The 19,949-nt window shown below is 48.4% G+C and overlaps 1 protein-coding gene across 1 annotated transcript in view; it reads left to right on the forward strand.

Annotated features, from left to right (window-relative positions):
- LOC126537439 (ubiquitin-like modifier-activating enzyme 1) overlaps positions 1-19,949 on the forward strand; it is a 97,301-nt gene that overhangs the window by 68,761 nt on the left and 8,591 nt on the right. Inside the window, exons 17-23 of the mRNA XM_072287917.1 lie at positions 2,526-2,577; positions 4,249-4,395; positions 13,072-13,146; positions 13,314-13,500; positions 15,058-15,320; positions 17,502-17,606; positions 19,739-19,822. Of these exons, the coding sequence (XP_072144018.1) occupies positions 2,526-2,577; positions 4,249-4,395; positions 13,072-13,146; positions 13,314-13,500; positions 15,058-15,320; positions 17,502-17,606; positions 19,739-19,822 (913 nt within the window). The remainder of the gene's footprint in view (positions 1-2,525; positions 2,578-4,248; positions 4,396-13,071; positions 13,147-13,313; positions 13,501-15,057; positions 15,321-17,501; positions 17,607-19,738; positions 19,823-19,949) is intronic.

Below are 19,949 nucleotides of genomic sequence, written 5' to 3' on the forward strand. Positions count from 1 at the left end.
AACGAACGAACGAACGAACGAACGAACGAACGAACGAACGAACGAACGAACGAACGAACGAACGAACGAACGAACGAACGAACGAACGAACGAACGAACGAACGAACGAACGAACGAACGAACGAACGAACGAACGAACGAACGAACGAACGAACGAACGAACGAACGAACGAACGAACGAACGAACGAACGAACGAACGAACGAACGAACGAACGAACGAACGAACGAACGAACGAACGAACGAACGAACGAACGAACGAACGAACGAACGAACGAACGAACGAACGAACGAACGAACGAACGAACGAACGAACGAACGAACGAACGAACGAACGAACGAACGAACGAACGAACGAACGAACGAACGAACGAACGAACGAACGAACGAACGAACGAACGAACGAACGAACGAACGAACGAACGAACGAACGAACGAACGAACGAACGAACGAACGAACGAACGAACGAACGAACGAACGAACGAACGAACGAACGAACGAACGAACGAACGAACGAACGAACGAACGAACGAACGAACGAACGAACGAACGAACGAACGAACGAACGAACGAACGAACGAACGAACGAACGAACGAACGAACGAACGAACGAACGAACGAACGAACGAACGAACGAACGAACGAACGAACGAACGAACGAACGAACGAACGAACGAACGAACGAACGAACGAACGAACGAACGAACGAACGAACGAACGAACGAACGAACGAACGAACGAACGAACGAACGAACGAACGAACGAACGAACGAACGAACGAACGAACGAACGAACGAACGAACGAACGAACGAACGAACGAACGAACGAACGAACGAACGAACGAACGAACGAACGAACGAACGAACGAACGAACGAACGAACGAACGAACGAACGAACGAACGGACGGACGGACGGACGGACGGACGGACGGACGAACGGACGAACGGACGAACGGACGAACGAACGAACGAACGAACGAACGAACGAACGAACGAACGAACGAACGAACGAACGAACGAACGAACGAACGAACGAACGAACGAACGAACGAACGGACGGACGGACGGACGGACGGACGGACGGACGGACGGACGGACGGACGGACGGACGGACGGACGGACGAACGGACGAACGAACGAACGAACGAACGAACGAACGAACGAACGAACGAACGAACGAACGAACGAACGAACGAACGAACGAACGAACGAACGAACGAACGAACGAACGAACGAACGAACGAACGAACGAACGAACGAACGAACGAACGAACGAACGAACGAACGAACGAACGAACGAACGAACGAACGAACGAACGAACGAACGAACGAACGAACGAACGAACGAACGAACGAACGAACGAACGAACGAACGAACGAACGAACGAACGAACGAACGAACGAACGAACGAACGAACGAACGAACGAACGAACGAACGAACGAACGAACGAACGAACGAACGAACGAACGAACGAACGAACGAACGAACGAACGAACGAACGAACGAACGAACGAACGAACGAACGAACGAACGAACGAACGAACGAACGAACGAACGAACGAACGAACGAACGAACGAACGAACGAACGAACGAACGAACGAACGAACGAACGAACGAACGAACGAACGAACGAACGAACGAACGAACGAACGAACGAACGAACGAACGAACGAACGAACGAACGAACGAACGAACGAACGAACGAACGAACGAACGAACGAACGAACGAACGAACGAACGAACGAACGAACGAACGAACGAACGAACGAACGAACGAACGAACGAACGAACGAACGAACGAACGAACGAACGAACGTATAGCTCAAATGTATAGTAAGGAAATGAACGAACTGCCAGAAGCTCTAATTAGAGCGGATATGCAGCAAAGGCTTTACGCTATGTGGTAGTTAGTGTTTGGAACATGTTTTACTTGGCACTTATAAATGTCGTCATAGATATTATATTGTGTTTCTAATCACCTCCAGTCGCCTTGAATAGCATGTTCGTTGAGGTGCAGGGAAATACCACGCGAGATTTATTTTAAGAGGAACGCCTCCACCAGTCTGCGCTTTTCTTACGCCTATATATATGGGACTTCGGGACCTCGCAAGGCATATTCCTCTCGAATTCTCTGTTTGTTAGAAACGAACGGCTTAAAAACATTACCACGTGACCAGGCCACGTGATTCCTGCCTGTGAGATTGCTTAGAGCTGTGAGTGTCGGTCATCTTTATTAGTGCAGTTATTAGAAATACTTAGAGCTTTTCAGGGTACCTGATTCTTCTCAATCCTTCAAACAGCTCGCGTTTGGAGGCACTCGGTGATTAAGCGAAGCATGGATCACGTTACCTGTAGGTTTTGCGTTGGACCATATATAAGCATAACGAATATGCATTTATTTCGAGACATCAATGCATAGAAAAAGAAAAACAAAATGTCCCCCATATTGGTGACTACGTGCGTGAGCCATCAAAATTTTCGGCTTGTTTTCTGACGCCATCGCGGGGCTGATTGTTTTCAGAGATCCCAATTTTCTGCCCGGGGCACTACAGACGATGCCACTAAGCCAAAAGGTAAAGCACTTTTTTTCTCTGTAATAACGCGGGCTGCACAAGTACGCACTAAATTCAGTGCGAGCTATCTCCTATCGCGAGTGGGGCAACACAGTTTTCAATGTCACGACCTTTGGGACAACCTCTCATTGCGCAATCTGTCCCGGAAATATATTCAATTTTAGCATCTCACAAAAGTACACAGCGCACGAGTTTGCTATGGGCTGCGTTCTTTTGTATTCTAGCAACATTAACATTTCTTTTTTATTTGACATGTACAATATTTTATACTCTTGCTTTGTTGCATCAGTCAATTCTCCTGAGGATACCTCCTGTTCAGTGAGTCTTCATGAGGAATGATCTCTTTAAGCGTCGCCAAATACTGGACACATACGAGCACTTTCGGAATACGCGAACAGCATGCATCTTGGGAATTGAAGACGCGCAAGTCGGAAGGCGGAGAAGAAAGAAATTAAAGAAGGCGAATGAGAGTCAGTCTGATTCGTTATTCCCTACAACGTTCATTTTGTTACAAATTATATCGCTTTGCTGCCCTACACTGTCTCTAGACATGCAGATCCTCCAGAAACAAACTTTCTCATGCCCATCTTCCTTGCTAACCCTATGCACACGCAGTAGTCCGTGCTCGCGCAAGACAGGACTTGCAATGCTCTGACGCCTGTGGTTCGTCTTCACAGTCGTATCGATAACTGAAAGCGGCTCAGGGATAACGAAAAGCATTTTCTCTCCCGCCATTTTCTGGTTGCCCACCTATACAGGGCTGATGTGTGTAGGTGCTTCAAAGAAAGTGAGAAAACTGTCGCAACTGTTTTTTCACTTGAGTGAGTGTGAATAAGAGTAATGTCGCGTGCAGTCGGGGTCTGCTTTACAGAGTGATGGTGAGCACTGTTCCGCCCATTTGTAACACTTGATGTTTCTGTGACGGGATCTTGCCTTCAAGAAAAGCGCACCGCCCAGAAAACGGGACAATGAGTCATGACTACTCTCTCCTTAATTCATTCCACGTGGGAAAGTTAGTCTTTTCAAGGAATCAAATCTGACCTTCGCTGGCGCATTCTACTTCCGAGTACGCTGCCGTTGGACACGCGATGTTTGCGTACGCCCTATATAGTCGAGCGTTGAATGCCCCCTGAGGACAGGCACATGTCTTGCAGTTGTCCCGAAATTTAGTTATAAATACGGGTACCCCTGTCTTACTCTCAGATGTGAGGCAGTCGACTACGGTCTCCGCAGACTGCTGCGTACCTAGCTTGGCCTCCTCAATTTGTGCCAGACGCCGTATACTGTGCATTGAAGCGCGGTTGTGCCCTATGTGCGCGCGTACACTTAAGAAGTTCGGACCGTGAATTTGCATTCGGCTGAAAAATCTCGTCACGCGCTTCACCTTAGCTTTGCAGATCAAATATGACACTGACATCAAATATGGAGAGCTGTTTGAACCATTACCTTCCCAACGCTACACCTGGATCAAGTCAGGCGAAGCGTTGGGAATACAGCTCCGGAGGGGTTTCGATGGCCTTGTTTTTTAAGAGCACTAATATCTAGATGCACGGTTTTCTTTACCTCGCCTACGTATTGCGTTACGACTATGCAACCACCGCGGCCACGAATTAAGTGCGAACTCGTGCTAACGGATGCCATGGTATCAGGAGCTATGCCACTCCGTTTCAGGTCGTCCTGCTGGAAGAACTCAAGAATATTCTGGTGGACGAGCGGCCGAGGGTTTTCGACGAATGCGTCGATTTCGCCAGGCTGCGCTTTCAAGAGCAGTACAACACCCGAATCAGGAAGCTGCTCCAAGCCTATCCCGCAGAACAGGTGAGAACTTTATCTTTCGGCGGTAACAAACGCGGAGAAAAATTGCGTGGCACTGGCCCTTTGCCGCGTTCACACCATTAAACGCATTTCCTAGCAATGCGCGCATGCGCAGATGGTTTGACTAGAGTCCGGCGTTGGCATGGTAATAAAGCTATTCGATTTGGCTGATTAAAAAGTCTGCGCGCTAGTGAATGAGGATACACCCAGTGGTAGCCCACGTATTTATATATAGCTTTCAGGTGACGTCACGTACAAAACTTATCGCCGTGCCGGTGCGTCAGCATGGCGGCTAGTATGAGCCATTTATACTGCCTTTGGTGCTTTTGTACGGAAATGTATATGCACATGCTTGTAGCTCCTTTTTTTTTTTCTCTCGCTGCTGCAAGCGGTGCACATATACCATACTCCCAAGCAGAATATCTGTAAATTGAACTCCCTCTGCTTGCAATCCCTCTCTTGATAAAGGCCGTACACCGGTCGAAACGTAGAATTAAGTGTTTGCGTTCGTTCTTCTATATATATATATTGTGAGACGAGGTTTAGGCAGCCAGTCTCCTCTTTATTCTCTCGAGTGAGAGCCCCACCACCAGGCCCCAAAACAGTGATGATGAGTATGTACAGGCGAGAATATGAAGCCTATGAATAATCCTCACACTAATTTCCCGGCACGCGCAAGCGGCCAGCCAGGCCGCGACTTAGCCAGGAGGGGAACGCCGAACGAAGCGTTTTAGGCGCGAAACGTGAACGATCTCCGAACCACGACAACGATGGTCGGAAGAAACGTCTACGGGAGTAACGCGATAGTTCACGGGGGATGTTTGTTCGTTAATAATATAGGGTCCAAGAAAGCGGGATTCAAACTTCTCGCACAAACCGGGTGTACGAATGGGCGTCCGAAGGAGCACTTCCTCTCCAGGACGAAAGGAGACGTCGCGACGAGAGATGTCGTAACGTTGCTTGCGATCTAGCTGACTGACTTCTGTGTTGAAGCGAGCACGTTGACGGCATTCCTCAAGTCTCGAGACGAACTGTTCGGGTATACTGGTCGAGGTGCTGGTTGGGACATTGAAGAAAGCGGCGTCGATGGTGAATGTCGGTGAACGGCCGTAAACTAGGTAGAAAGGTGAGTATCCCTTAGTTCGTTGGATAGCGGTGTTGTGAGCAAAAGTCACGAAAGGTAAAAGTTTGTCCCAATTGTCGTGGTTTGGCCCGATATACATTGATATCATATCTATTAGTGTGCGATGAAATCGCTCGGTTAAGCCATTTGTTTGTGGGTGATATGCGGATGTTGTCTTATGAACTGTGCCACAAGCTCCGAGTACTTCTGCTAGCATTGTTGACATGAAAGTCTTGCCGCGGTCGCTTAACAGTACACGAGGTGCACCATGGCGCAGCACAATGGCATCTAGAAAGAAGGTGGCAACGTCGGAGGCCGAACTAGAGCGTAGAGGAGCGGTCTCTGCGTAACGTGTGAGCTGGTCAACAGCTGTCACGACCCATCGATGACCCGCTGGCGTTATGGGCAGAGGGCCGACTAGGTCTATCCCAACGATGGCAAACGGTGTCTCGGGACATGGAATGGGCTGTAAAAGCCCAGCAGGAGGCGAAGTCGGTCTTTTCCGCCGTTGACACTGAACGCAAGAAGCGACGTACTTGGCCACAAAGGTAGACATGCCTGGCCAAAAGAAACGGCTCCTAACGCGGTGGTATGTTTTGTGGAATCCCAAATGGCCAGCAGATGGGTCGTCGTGCAAGGCTTCAAGGACTTGTGTGCGCATTGAACGTGGAAGAATAGGTACCCAGCGGTGTCCGTCGGAGTTGTATATGTAGCGGTACAGCACATGGTTGTCAAGCTTAAATAGTCGCAGTTGTCGACGTAATCTGGCATTTGGTGCAGATGTAGTTCCGCACAGGCGTTGGATGATGCTGTTGCAGTAGGGGTCAGAACGTTGACACGAGGCGAGGTGAGTGACGCGATTGGAAGATAACGTGTCAGTAACCGATAGAGGTAATAACGGTAATAACGGGAGTGACGACTTAGTCTCATCATCAAGTGGCGAGCAATGGGGAGGTGTACTCGAAGCTAATAGTGGCAGCGGGCAGCGAGAGAGAGCGTCGGCATCTTGATGCTTTTTCCCAGACTTGTAGACAACGTCAAAATCGTACTCTTGTAAGCGTACCACCCAGCGACCAAGTCGTCCGGACAAATTTTTGATTGACGACAACCAGCATAAGGCGTGGTGGTCAGTTATGACCGTGAAATGGCGTCCGTAAAGATATGGTCGAAATTTTTGGATCGCCCAAACTACTGCGAGACATTCCTGTTCTGTGATCGAGTAATTCTTTTCGGCAGGTGTTAGTGCGCGACTGGCATAGGCAACAACTCTCTCTCGTGAGGTGGTATCACGCTGTAAAAGTACAGCACCGATCCCATGGCCACTAGCGTCGGTGTGCAAGCAAGTTGGTGCGTTCTCATCGAAGTGACAGAGGACAGGGTCGGTGGTTAATGCCTGCTTGAGGGCTTGAAAAGAAAGTTCGCATTCATCTGTCCAAGGGAAAGCAGTGCCCGACGTGAGCAACTTTTGGAGCGGCGACGCCACGGCCGCAAAATGACTGATGAAGCGGCGGAAGTAGGATGCCAGGCCCAAGAAACTTCTTAACTGCTTTTGATTTTCAGGGCGAGGGAAGCGAAGCACGGCAGCAACCTTTTCGGGATCTGGTCGAACGCCATCTTTGCTGATAAGATGGCCCAACACTTTGATGTTCTTTCTGGCAAAATGGCATTTCTTTGTGTTGAGTTGGAGTCCAGCGTTGGAAATGCATGTGAAAACTTCGTCCAAGCGCTGAAGGTGCTGACGAAAAGTTGTAGAAAAAATAACGATGTCATCTAAATAGCACAGACAGGTCTTCCACTTAAGGCCACGTAAAACTGTGTCGATCATGCGTTCAAATGTTGCAGGGGCATTACATAAACCAAATGGCATGACGTTGAACTCATAAAGTCCGTCTGGTGTGGCAAAGGCTGTCTTGTCCTTGTCCGCTTCGTGCATGGGGATTTGCCAGTATCCGGATCGGAGGTCTAGACTAGAGAAATATTCTGCACCCTGGAGGGAGTCAATGGCATCGTCAATTCTTGGCATCGGATATACGTCTTTGCGCGTGATCTTATTAAGGGCTCGATAATCGACGCAGAATCGTACAGAGCCGTCTTTCTTGCGAACCAGCACGACAGGAGACGACCAAGAACTGGAGGATGGGCGAATGATGTCTCTTTTTAGCATGTCATCAACGTTATCCGCAATGATTTTCCGTTCTGCGGAAGACACGCGATACGGGCGGCGGCGGACAACCGAACTGCCTTCGGTTTCGATGCGATGTACTGCAGCGGAAGTGCGCCCCAGAAGCTTGGAGTGGACGTCAAAGAAGGCTCTGTGTTTGTGCAGGAGTGCCAGAAGGTCTTCTTTCTGCGCAGCGGTCAAATCGGGATTTATCGCGGCCGTTAAAGCAGCGGCAGCAGTGTGATAATCAGTTGTGGTAGACAAAGGTGGTGATTCGGTGTGAAGCGGTACCAGCGAAAGAGGTTCGGTGTCAGTAAAGCATGTCACAGTAGAGCCCTGGGAGAGCACAACTGGCGAAGAAGTAGGGTTATGAACAGCGACTAACGCTCTACCGCCCTGAAACCGAACTAGGCTAGGAGTAAGGCTAAGCCCACCAGAAATGCAGTAACCGCTCGGTGCAAGGAACACATCACCACTAATAATAGTGTCGGAAGTCAGCGTCAGAATATGCTCATTGCCCGCGGGAATGAAACAGTCGGTAGACGTGACAAAACGCAGGCTATGATCATTGACAGCGGATGAAGATTCAGTGTCTGTCATATGAATAGTTCGCTGACGGCAAGAGATGAAAGCTGAGGCGGAGGACAGGAAGTCCCATCCCAAAATCATCGCGTAAGTGCACGAAGATAGCACGACGAACTGAATGTGGTGGAGGATGCCATCAATGAAAACGCGCGCAGTGCAAACACTAGAGGGCTGAACAAGAACGGCATTAGCACAACGAAGGGGAGGGCCATTATACGGTGTCTTCACTTTTCGCAATCGAGAACACAAGTCAGCACTAATAACGGAAAGCGATGCACCTGTGTCAACCAAGGCTTCGATTCGGACACCTTCAACACACACCAGAAGTACATTTGACGGGCGCTCCGGAGGAGTTTCACGTTGTCGAAAAGATGCAGCTTTCCCTCCTGAAGCTGCACCATTTAGTTTTCCGGGCGGTGATCGGGGGACGAAGTAGCCGGTCGTAGAGGGGAAGAAGAGCGCCGCATCGGTGATGGAGAGCGACGACGCGGGAAACGCAATGAACCGGCAGTGTTGAAGTCCTGTGGAGATGGGGAACGTCGTAGATAATAATCGTAGTCAGAACGCCGCCGTCGTGGTACAGGGCCAGAAAACTGATCCCTTTCAAAGCCGTCATAGCCACGTCTTTCATCTTGCTGACGGCGTCGGCAAAACCTGGAAATGTGGCCACGAATGCCGCAGTAGTAACAAACCGGTCGAGGTGGGCTCCATGCGTTATAAGACGGAACAGGCGATGGTCTTGCAGTGATAGGATTCAGGGACATGTGCGGTGCAGGTGCCTGTTGTGGTGGCTGTTGGGAGGGTGGCGCTATAGAGGCAACCTGAGCGTACGTTGGCGTATGGATAGGGTGCGGGCTCGTGATTTGCGGGCAGGTCACGGCAGCTATCTCTTCCCTCACGATATGGCGTAGGCCGCCACCAGGGGGCGTCAGATGGACCTCAGGACGGTTTGACGAAGCTTGGGCGTGCAGTTCCTCACGGACGATGGAGCGAATCAAAGCACGTAGCTCGCTGTCGTTGGACGCCTGGAAATCAGATGTGTCAGGGCGTAAGCGGAGCATATGAAGGTCATCGAGACGCTGACACGTAGTGATGATGTCGGCGACGGTAGTGGGATTGAGCACTACAAGAGCATTGAATGCCGCAGTCCCAATACCCTTGAGCAGGTGGCGTACACGGTCACTCTCTGCCATCGAGGTGTTCACGCGGCGGCAGAGGGCGAGGACGTCCTCTATGTACGAAGTGTAGGACTCGCCTGAGTGCTGTACACGCTCAGCAAGCTTCTTCTTAGCGATATCGGAGCGGACAGACGAGTTCGCGAAAATCTGGCGTAGATGGTGTTTAAAGATGCTCCAGTTGACCAAATCGAGCTCATGATTGGAAAACCACGTTTTCGCAACTCCGGTTAGGTAGAAGGCGACGTGAGCAAGTTTTGCTGATTCGTTCCAGTGGTTAAAGTCACTCACGCGCTCGTATAGCTCCAACCAGTCTTCAACGTCGTCGCCTGGAAGCCCAGCAAATACCGGTGGATCCTTCTGAGGGGTGGTGACTGTCCAAGAAGGAGTTCCCGCAGGAGTAGGCAAGGTGGATGTCATGGTACTGGTCTGCTGGTCTTGCGACATGGTTGAGTGCAGTTGGTAGAGGCGGCGACCCGAGCGGAGCTCCAGGGATGTAGCGTAGGTGAGTCTGGAGAGAGACCTGGAGCGAGAGGGCGAAGGAACCGGACAGCACACTCCACCACTTGTGAGACGAGGTTTAGGCAGCCAGTCTCCTCTTTATTCTCTCGAGTGAGAGCCCCACCACCAGGCCCCAAAACAGTGATGATGAGTATGTACAGGCGAGAATATGAAGCCTATGAATAATCCTCACAATATATATATGTGTATATATACATCTGCCTGCATTTGACTTCCTAAGCGCCGGATACAAGATAAGCTACTGCATATATATATATATATATATACATATTTCTTCTAACTATAATATTTGGAAGTTGATTAATTAATCGAGACTAATTACCTCATTGGGTGGAATGAAATAAATAATTTGAGTATCTCCAAGCGACGGCAAACAACGTCACCTTGGTTCTGTCCAGCTACGTGGCATTCGCACATTTTTCAACTCCGGCTCAAGTTAGCCGGGACACCATTTATATATATATATATATATATAGGACAACACAGGGGAAATTACTGGTACTTAATAATTGAATTAAGGAAATGATAAATTAATGGAAATGAAAGTGGATTAAAACAACTTGACGCACGTGGGGAACGATCCCACGTCTTCGCATTAAGCGTGCGATGCTCTACCAATTGAAGTACTGCGGCGCTGTTTTTGCATCCACATTCTGGGGTATTTATGTGTTACTACGAGAACTAAACCTGGAAGTTGTTAGCTAGCACCACCACTCACAATCCTTGGCGGCGGATATGGAACATGCTTTTTACCGCAGGCGTCACGAGTACGTGATCTTTTTGCGTGAAGGCAAGTGGTGAGTAAACCCACTCGTGCTACCTGAAGGCATCAATTTTGCCTGATACGAGACCCTCGTTACACAATCAACGAGAAGAAAGGGGTTAACTGAGTGGCCCGATTGCTTAATACTATCATAAGAAGTCAACATTTGACAGTAACATTTAACAGTAAAGTGCGGGTGCAAATTATATGCGAATTTTGCCATGAAGTATGGCTTCACGGCAGCGCGACGCGCGCTGCCGCGAAGCTACACCTCGAGGCAAGGTTCTCCGCCATTGAAAACTTCGTTATCTCCTAGGGAGCTCCACCTCCTCCTCACCCCTGCGTATTCAAGCTCGCTCCTCTTTCGCGGTCGCGCATTCTCTTCCGCTTTGTAGGTCGCAATCTTGCGTGTAGTAGTCGGCGAAAAGTGCACGCGGCACCGGCAAATTCATACGTCACCGATTCCCGCGGCGCTCCCTCATTCTGCGCGAAGTGCTTCGCGATACAGCGCTCAGCCAAATCACCGCTGGAATTTTCGGCTTCGTCGCGTTTGCTCGGCCGCCGTTGCCGATGCAAGGGCTTCTCCGTCGGCGCTGCCATCCGCTGTCGTGCGAGTGCTGGCTGCGATGTGATCCAATTCACGTCACATATCATGTGACTGACTCGTCCGGGATAACGTCCGGCGTATGAATCCAGCTTTGTCAGCATCGCCGAAGAATGGGGGAACAGAGCCGCTGGCCGCACAAGTCGTGCATCTGTGAATAGAGCCCGTTTTTGCAGATTTGAGCAGAGTTGTGTGCAGTTACTTCGGCTGATTATGCATGGGGATATTTTTTTTCTTTCCGGGGCTGTTGTAAGTGGGTACTTTTTAACGCGCCAGATGACAAACGAATGTAAATAAAGTTCACATCTTGGCGGTACTCATGCCTTTAATGCCGACCTTGATCTGCGTGTGTGCGTGTATGTGTAATCAAAACGCTTGTTTATGCATTGAATTGAATACTGAGGTTTTACGTGCGAAAACCAGGATTTCATTATGAGGCACTCCGTAGTGGACTACTCCGGTATAATTTTCACTACAAGGGGATCTTAACGTGTCCCTAATGAACGGGACACGGTCGTTTTTGCATATCGCCCCCATCGAAATGACGCCGCCACGGCCGGTATTTGATCTCGCGACCTCGTGCTTAGCAGCGCAACACCGTAGCTGCTAAGCCACCACGGCGGGTTTTGAACCATTGAAGAACAAAAGTAACTTGAAGCAGAAAAGTGATTTTGTCCCACACTTTGGGAAATAGTATATCAGAGCTGACGTCATCCTGGAGATTCATTTCAAGCGGATGATACGTCTTATAACTCACCGGCTACAATTCGTAAATTCCAATATGTGCCATGAAGTTATTAATAAGGAAGTTAATTAGTAAATTTCCGTTCATTAGCTAAGTGTTCGTTTCTATTTGTCATGCCAGTGATGTCTGCGTTTTCTAATAATTCAGCTCAAGGACAAAGATTCCGGAAAACTTACAAATGATCCCTCCGTCGTATACATAGCTTTTGTGGAAGTAAAGCAAGAAATTTTGGGATACGCGGCCCCCATCACCATCACCTGACGCCGGCTCCATTCGTTGTTTACATCGCGCGTGCTTTCAGCGCACGCAGTAGTCATGGCGATGTGCTCAGTTATCGGCTGCAGCGCGAGGAGGAAGCCTTCTGCGCAAAAGCACGAACACAAAGGCAGGCACAGGTCTGCACTGCTTTCTTAAAGTTATAACTTGACAATGCTGGCGCACAAGAATGCTGTCCGAGAAAAGTCATAGCGCGTGGCTTGCTCGTATTAACAGAAAGGCTATCAGGACTGTGTGCGTGTGCGTGTGTGAGAAAATATACATTGCTTTCAATAAATGCATTACTTCCTTGTTTGTTTCCTTCACTTAGAGCTAGCAAATCCGTATATAACGAACGCATCACAGATCTGTTTAGGTATGTTATAAGCTAGTTTGGGTAATTACTTCATACGTCTAACGATTTCAAGGACAAAAGTCAGTTCGATATAACCGGGTTCGACATCATGTAAGTTTCTGATAGAACCATTTCAGGTAATAATAAGCGTTCATTCTGTGTTCTTCAGTCGTCTGCTTCCCTTCCCGCTTGCATATCCGCGAGTACACGCTAATTCGACCAGTTCGCCATTTTGCTTAAGAAAGAAGAAATTGGGCTATCGCCTTTCTGTCGTTATTCTTTAGTTGCCTTTGTCGCAACATCCTGACCAAACTAGCTCGTGTGATTCCGCGTTACGAAGCGACGGGCGGAATAATACGACCGGCACGTTCTCTGTCTCTTTTCTCCACAGCTCACCAGTTCGTTTATGCCGTTCTGGTCCGGCCGCAGGCGCTGCCCCCATCCGATTGAATTTGACCCCAACAACGTAAGGATTTGCATGCCGTGTACCGACGCCTATTGCGCGTGACACTGATTTGCAGATATATTCATTGCTTTTGCCCTTCTGTGAAGAGTAAACTGATCGTTTCGCGGTTTGTTTGCCTTTCTTTTTCTTTTTTTCTATCCTCTGCCCTGCCTGCCATCTCGCCATAGACGCTGCACATGGACTACATCGTAGCTGCGGCGAACCTGCGGGCAACCATGTTCGGTATTCCGAACAACACGGACCGCGGCGTGCTTGCCAAGATTCTCGAAGAAGTCGACGTCCCGGTCTACGTTCCCCCCAAAAACGCTGAAGTCGTCGCCAACTCGAATGAGCCAGTGGTCACGCCACCTGACGGTGCGTTTGTCACCGGTTTCTTCGCTTACTTCTGCGCGGTTTTCGTTCAGTTTTTAAGTGTTTGAAACGCACATTATCCGCCACCCCGATGTAGTATACTTCACATGAGGGGCCGCTGTGCGCTGGGGAGTGCTTAGCGCCGTTTGCTTAAGCTCGGTGCTCAGTGGCAGCTTGCTCGGACGGAGCATGCGCAGATGGGTGGACGCACGTAGGCTGCATGCAGCATGCTGCTCTAACGGCGCTAGTAGTGGCACGTTCGGCTGGTGGTTACGCTCCTCTGCACCAGAAGAGACTGATCTGTAGCCGCTTTTTCCGTCTCTGACCCTCACAACGTAATGCTCGACCTCTAGTCGAAACCTTGTCGGATTTTCGAAGCACAAAGGAGAGGGCTCTGAAATGCGTGCCTTGTATATAGGTAAGTTACGCTAGCGCTCGCACGAATCGTCATTCGTCATCACGTAACGCATATGCCTACGAACAGAGTTACTTTTGTGCTTGAATGCATAAAACGACGTTTTGTTACGAAAGTAATTGGAACGCCAATGAATTTCTCCGCAAAGTTCGGGAATGAATATCTCGAAACTGATGTCATCCTGAGAATTCATTTAAGTGGATCCGCCTTGCGAACTCCACGGTTAGAACTTGTAAGCTACAATATGGGCCATAGGGTAACTAATAAACACTTAATTAAGTAATTGTTAATTAGTCGATTATGCATTTAAATTTTTGTGCGAGTAATGTCCTTCACTTCGAGTAGTTCATGAACTGGAATTGTGCTATCTGTCACAGGCATCCTTTAAAAATTGTTTGGAAGTGTTCGCTGAAACACCCGGTCTACTCTGCGCATTCACTGCATATGTAACGACCTATGATTCTCTTGTGATGTAGTTAGTTGTTGTCGAGTCTCGCTGCCTTCCAACGGCGCGTGCTTCAAGCTCACCTTTTCGCCTCGTATACCAGCGAAGCTCGTATAAACAGTGAAGCTACGCACATAATTTTTCGCAATATTGTATCGCTGTCGTTCACGCTACTATTGGCTCCGGCCATAATGGGGCGCGATATTACGAATGGGCCCGTCGTCCATGCGCCAGGTGTCCCTCAGCGTCAGAGCATTCTCCACGCTTATGTGGTCTCGCGCACTGACTCATGCCCCAGCCCATAACGCTTATTGCTTCGACCATGGTGCCCAATTACTGCAAACCGGAGAATGGAAGTGGAACATCTTGAGAGTTTAGTTGACTCATGATTAGCATAGAAAATCAGCTTAGCGAATTGAAAGAATGGACACCGCACAAGAACACGCTTACACTGTTCCCGTGTGCCTTCGTGCGTGAGAAGCTATGGTTGATCGGCGATTACCAGATGAAAGTATAAGTGCGTGAACAGAAGGAATGGACACCGCACAAGAAGACGCTCTTCTGCGTGTCCTCTCATGTGCTACGCCTTTCTTCCACTCGCGCAACAATTTCCCGTGATAGACAATGGAAGCTCGTGTTGCGTCGATCGGCCCCGTTCTCCTCCTTCACCAGTGGCTGTCGCATTTCTTCTCTTACGTAGACAATGAACTCCTGGACAAACTGCAGAAGGAGCTGCCCGCTCGAAAGGATCTCGACGACTTGACCCTAACGACGCTCGAGTTCGAGAAGGACGACGACGCCCACATGGACTTCATCGTGGCGGCCTCGAACCTGCGCGCCGCGAACTACGACATTCAGCCGGCCGACCGACTCAAGAGCAAGCTCATCGCGGGCAAGATCGTCCCGGCCATCGCCACCACCGCATCGCTCGTGGCGGGCCTCGCCTGTCTCGAACTTTACAAGGTGCAGGGAAGAGCAACACTGGTTCTGTATTCACGAGAGGCTCTTACGCTACATAATTGTTCGTAAGAGAAAATTCCAGCCAATCTCAATGCTGCACATAAGGCGGCCGGCCAATGGCAAAGAAAACTTACGAAAACGAAAGCTTCGTCGATTAGGCCCATGGTTCTTTTCTGAATGCGTTTTATTGGACCATTATCATACAATCGACACTTTGACGGCCATTTTTTTTAATTTCTATATTCTTATTTAAGAAAGGCAATTGAACGCTGCAGTACTTCACCATTGACCCGGGCTAATTAGGGACAGGTGAACACAAGTTTCCTGACTGATTGAGATGAATTGAGTAGCTAACAACGTTTCACCAAGTAGCCTTTACTTATGACTAAAATAGTCGCATAGCTTAATTCATTCGTAGTTGAGGGTGATCATTCAGCAGCACTGAAGACATTTTTCCCTCTTAACTCCGTAATTCGAACCACCTTCGTAAATACAAAAGAGTGCATTTTCCTTAATGTTCGCAGAGTTATAAACGCGCAGCTTTGCCAGCGGGATGAGAAACTCGTATGACATGGTCTGCTGGAATACGGCCTGCTGGCCGAATGTATCTCATAGATATATTAACAAGCTCTCTCGTTATCTTAGAAAATCATATAAAATGGAATGCCTTAGAAAGTCAGTGTGTTTGAGCGCAGTATCTTAACTTATGCCCTGAAATCAGCAATTAAAACGTTTGTGGCACAATTTCTTATTATTTCTTACCGGCGATATATCACCTTGTCACTCGAGGAACGTGAACATGTCGACATAACTTATCCGCATGGGTGACACTGTGATGTGCTTCACAAGGCATATCTTATAGACTTGTAGAATTAAAGAAACAAGTATGTGGCAGTTTATCCTAAATGGCAAAGCATCGACAGCGATAGCAATGGAATTATTCCACGAAGTATGGCTCGTGGTTTCTACGGTCGCGCAGCATGAATAGCAGTATAGAGATTTGCTTACTAACTGGACACGCGTTCACATGGTCAAACAATCGCGTCATCGGCTTGCCTTCGCCCTAGCACCAGCAGCAGATCGTGCACGTGATCTACAACACACGGCGCGCGATCCGCGCATGCGCGAATGCGCCTGGGGTGTCTGTATATTTGTTACCCCAATAAAAAAGCATCTGCGCGCACACTCCATACACATGTTCCAGATTTTGGATAACTTGTCATCGTGAGTTGCGACATCTCCATAGCTACGTCTACATGAACACGACAAAGTCGAGGCGAGTCGTCTTGTACAGCGGCAGCATCTGGTACGAGACCGGGCTAATTGATGATCCACGTTAGTATAAAAAAAACAGCTGGCATCCGGGGAAAAAGACAGGAATACACGAGGACGAGCACTTGCACTTCGTCCATTCTTGTCTTTGTCGTGGTGTGCGCTGCAATCTGTAGTGACATCCGGTCGCCAGTTCGTGGAAACGTCAGCGGCCGAGCAAATGTCTGGGCGGGTCGAGTCGCACCGACTTGGAGCGTGGCGACTCGATATGATCGCGCCGAGTTCCTAGAAACGAAGTTTCTACATGCTTTATTCATGTCCGAATTCCGCAGGCCACCTGTGCAGGTTACATCTATAGTAGTAATGTTATGCATCCGTGTCTCTTCGGGCAGAAAATTGTTTCAGTGTGGTCGTCGTGCAGTTGAGTATAACTTGTCTTCGTAGTTCCGGAAATATCTAGGGTACTTGTGGAATTTAGGCATTCGTTATCCGTGAAAGCCCCGCTATAGATGTGAAACTGGCAGTTGCTATAACACTATTCGGAACATTGTCCTTGTATCCAAAAAGTTCGAACTTAAAGAACTCAATCAGATGGAGAGAACTCCGAGTTGCTGATTTCTGTTGGCAAAGATTCTGCGATGTCAAAAGTGCAAGACAAGTGTAAACACAAGAAAGAATCCTAGGCGACTATCAACTGAGCGCGCTTATGCTGCTTAACGGATACAGATTTGATAGCCCACGCAAGCATTATTTCGTTCCGATTTTTGTATTGTCGCTTGTATTTTGTGCCGTTTACATCGCAAGCCAGACGAGGGGATCTTGAACTGTATGTGCTCTTCGGTAGCCATATTGCAAAATGAAACGATGACCGGCAGTGCGACATCTTTGCCTTTACCCGCTTTCTGTACGCAGCTGGTTCAAGGCCACAACAGACTGGAGCTGTACAAGAACAGTTTCGTCAACTTGGCACTGCCTTTCGTCGGTTTCTCAGAACCCGTTCCAGCTGTGAAGAAAAAGGTGCACTTCCATTTTTCTTCCTTTCAATGCGATATCATTAGACAGAACGCTATAGCTGACCGCCATTCTTGGTGTCGACGCACAGTAGCGCCAAGCACTAAAACCAGTTTTTCCCCTAAATGGGATGCCTAAATTCCCTAGATTTACCTAGATTCTTAAAGGATGCAGTTGTTCTCCTTGTCAATACGGTTTTTGTAAAGACACACTTTTTTGTTACGCAATTAGAATGCCTATGCATGCTTTATATTTATTTCCAAGCTCGCTTTTATACATTTAAATAATTAGTCACCCCACTCCACCTGAAAGTATGTTGCAGTGTAAATTGTGCTAACCGAGTTATTTGTGCTAACAATACAGCCTCCTTCTTGAGACTATATTCTCAAAAGAAGACGTCAGTACATCTATACGTACTTCGCTCGACATGCAAAACAAAATTGGACAACAGCAAAATGCCAAGATTGACATAGAGCCTTATTCAAATATTAGGGAAGCTTTAACCGGACGGCCCTTACAGAATGTAACAGTGTCAAAACAGTGGGGACTTTTCAGCGCACAAATATAAAGAACGGGCAACAAATTTTTCATGTACGCAGTGATGAAGTGACATATGGCACCACCAAGCTTACGTGCTTACAAGTCATTTTTCAGCACAGCCATGCAGATACGCGTCCAGTTTCTTAATCTCCTCCGTGTCACAACTCGCCCAAACACGTGACCACGGGGCTTTACAATGCAACTTTGTACAATGTTGCTCTGCCTATAGACGGTTTCTGTTAAATTTGCGTTCATAGTCGTCTGCGCAACGCCCCAGCCTCCTTGTTGTGCTCAGAGCTTGGTGTACGTGCCAGCTTACGCCGACACTTTCATGCGCTTCTTTGTTTGGTATGAACGAGAGATGGTTCGATTTTTCTTACTCATGACCACATATGAAGCCAACAGACAATGAAGTCAAGGAAAGCATAGGGGGAAATTAGATGCGATTGAAATTGGCTTGTAGGAAACAACGAAGAAAAGACAAATGAACGTGGAGGCAAAGATAACTTGCCGCCGGTGGAAGCCGAAACCACAACGTGCGCATTAATCGCGCGTTGCACTGTCGATTGCGCTACGGCGACGGCTGTCGATCCGGCCACTATCTAGCGATCTACTAGATCTAGATCTAGACTAGATCTAGCGTTTGCCAGTCCTAGCCCTGGAAGTGTTAGCCAGCGCCACTCAAAGCCATCGCGCGCGGTTGTTGAAAATCCTTTTTTTTTTTTGCTCGATGGCGTCACGTAACACGTGAACTTAGAAGAGCAGGGACGTGCCTGAAAAAATAAAAATAAAAAAAAACCCTCGTATGCTACTTAATGGCATAAAGGCCATTGCTTGTGAGTTTGCGTATTGCAGCGTACGTTTGTTTTGACAGTTACAGATTAACATTTCGTTTAAACGGCGCATGATAATTGACCGCATATATAGCTGTTCAGCGATCCACGCCTTGTCCTTTGCTTGTCGAGAGGCGTTCACTGCCACCCCAGTGCAACCACAAGTTATACTTCGCATAATAACGCGGAGGTAAATTTCGCTGACTCAAATCAAAACACGCCGTCACGTCAGCAGTTACACATATATAGGTCGCATCGGCTCGCGCCTGCGTCAAGTTATCTTTTCGTCCACTGACTTTCTCTTTAACTATAATATTTCTAGATTTCAAATAAACCTAACGATTAATTTTCCCTCTGCTTTTTCTAGCTTCATTGCCTGCTTCTTCGTATCAGTAACAGCGGCAGAACTTATGCAAGCAAGCCTTTGAGCATCGCTAAACAAAAGACGAATTGTCGTGCCGGAACCAGCACCCGCACAGTCCTCCTTTCCCAGCTTTTAGTGAGCGCACGGTAGCGAGTGAGTTCACTGAACACTCTACCTCCCGTAGTCACAGATATTGTTCTCGGTCATATTTCTCACATATACAGTGCAACAATATAAAACCCCGAGGCGTGAAACCTCGAGGCAAGACCGGAGGGACAATTCATCCGCAATAAACCCAATACGCCTCAACGATATGTGGCACCTTCACTATATTTTCAAGCTGCTTAGGCCTCGCCTCCTTTACTTCATTCTTAGTGCATTGTGTTTCTTGTTCCTAACAGTTTCGCGATCGTGAGTACACCTTCTGGAACTGCCTCGACATTGAGGGGGAGTTGACTCTTGCGGAGTTTCTTGACCATTTCAGGGTAAGTGATGTTTGTTTAATTGTGCACTCGTGTACGCGCGCGCGCTTGTGGTTTGTGTCTGCACGTGTGTGCGTTTGCGTGCGCGCGCGTGTGTGTGTGCATGTGTGCGTGCATGTATGTGTGTTTG

Source organism: Dermacentor andersoni, chromosome 4, assembly GCF_023375885.2.
Source record: "Dermacentor andersoni chromosome 4, qqDerAnde1_hic_scaffold, whole genome shotgun sequence".
Classification (NCBI taxonomy): domain Eukaryota; kingdom Metazoa; phylum Arthropoda; class Arachnida; order Ixodida; family Ixodidae; genus Dermacentor; species Dermacentor andersoni.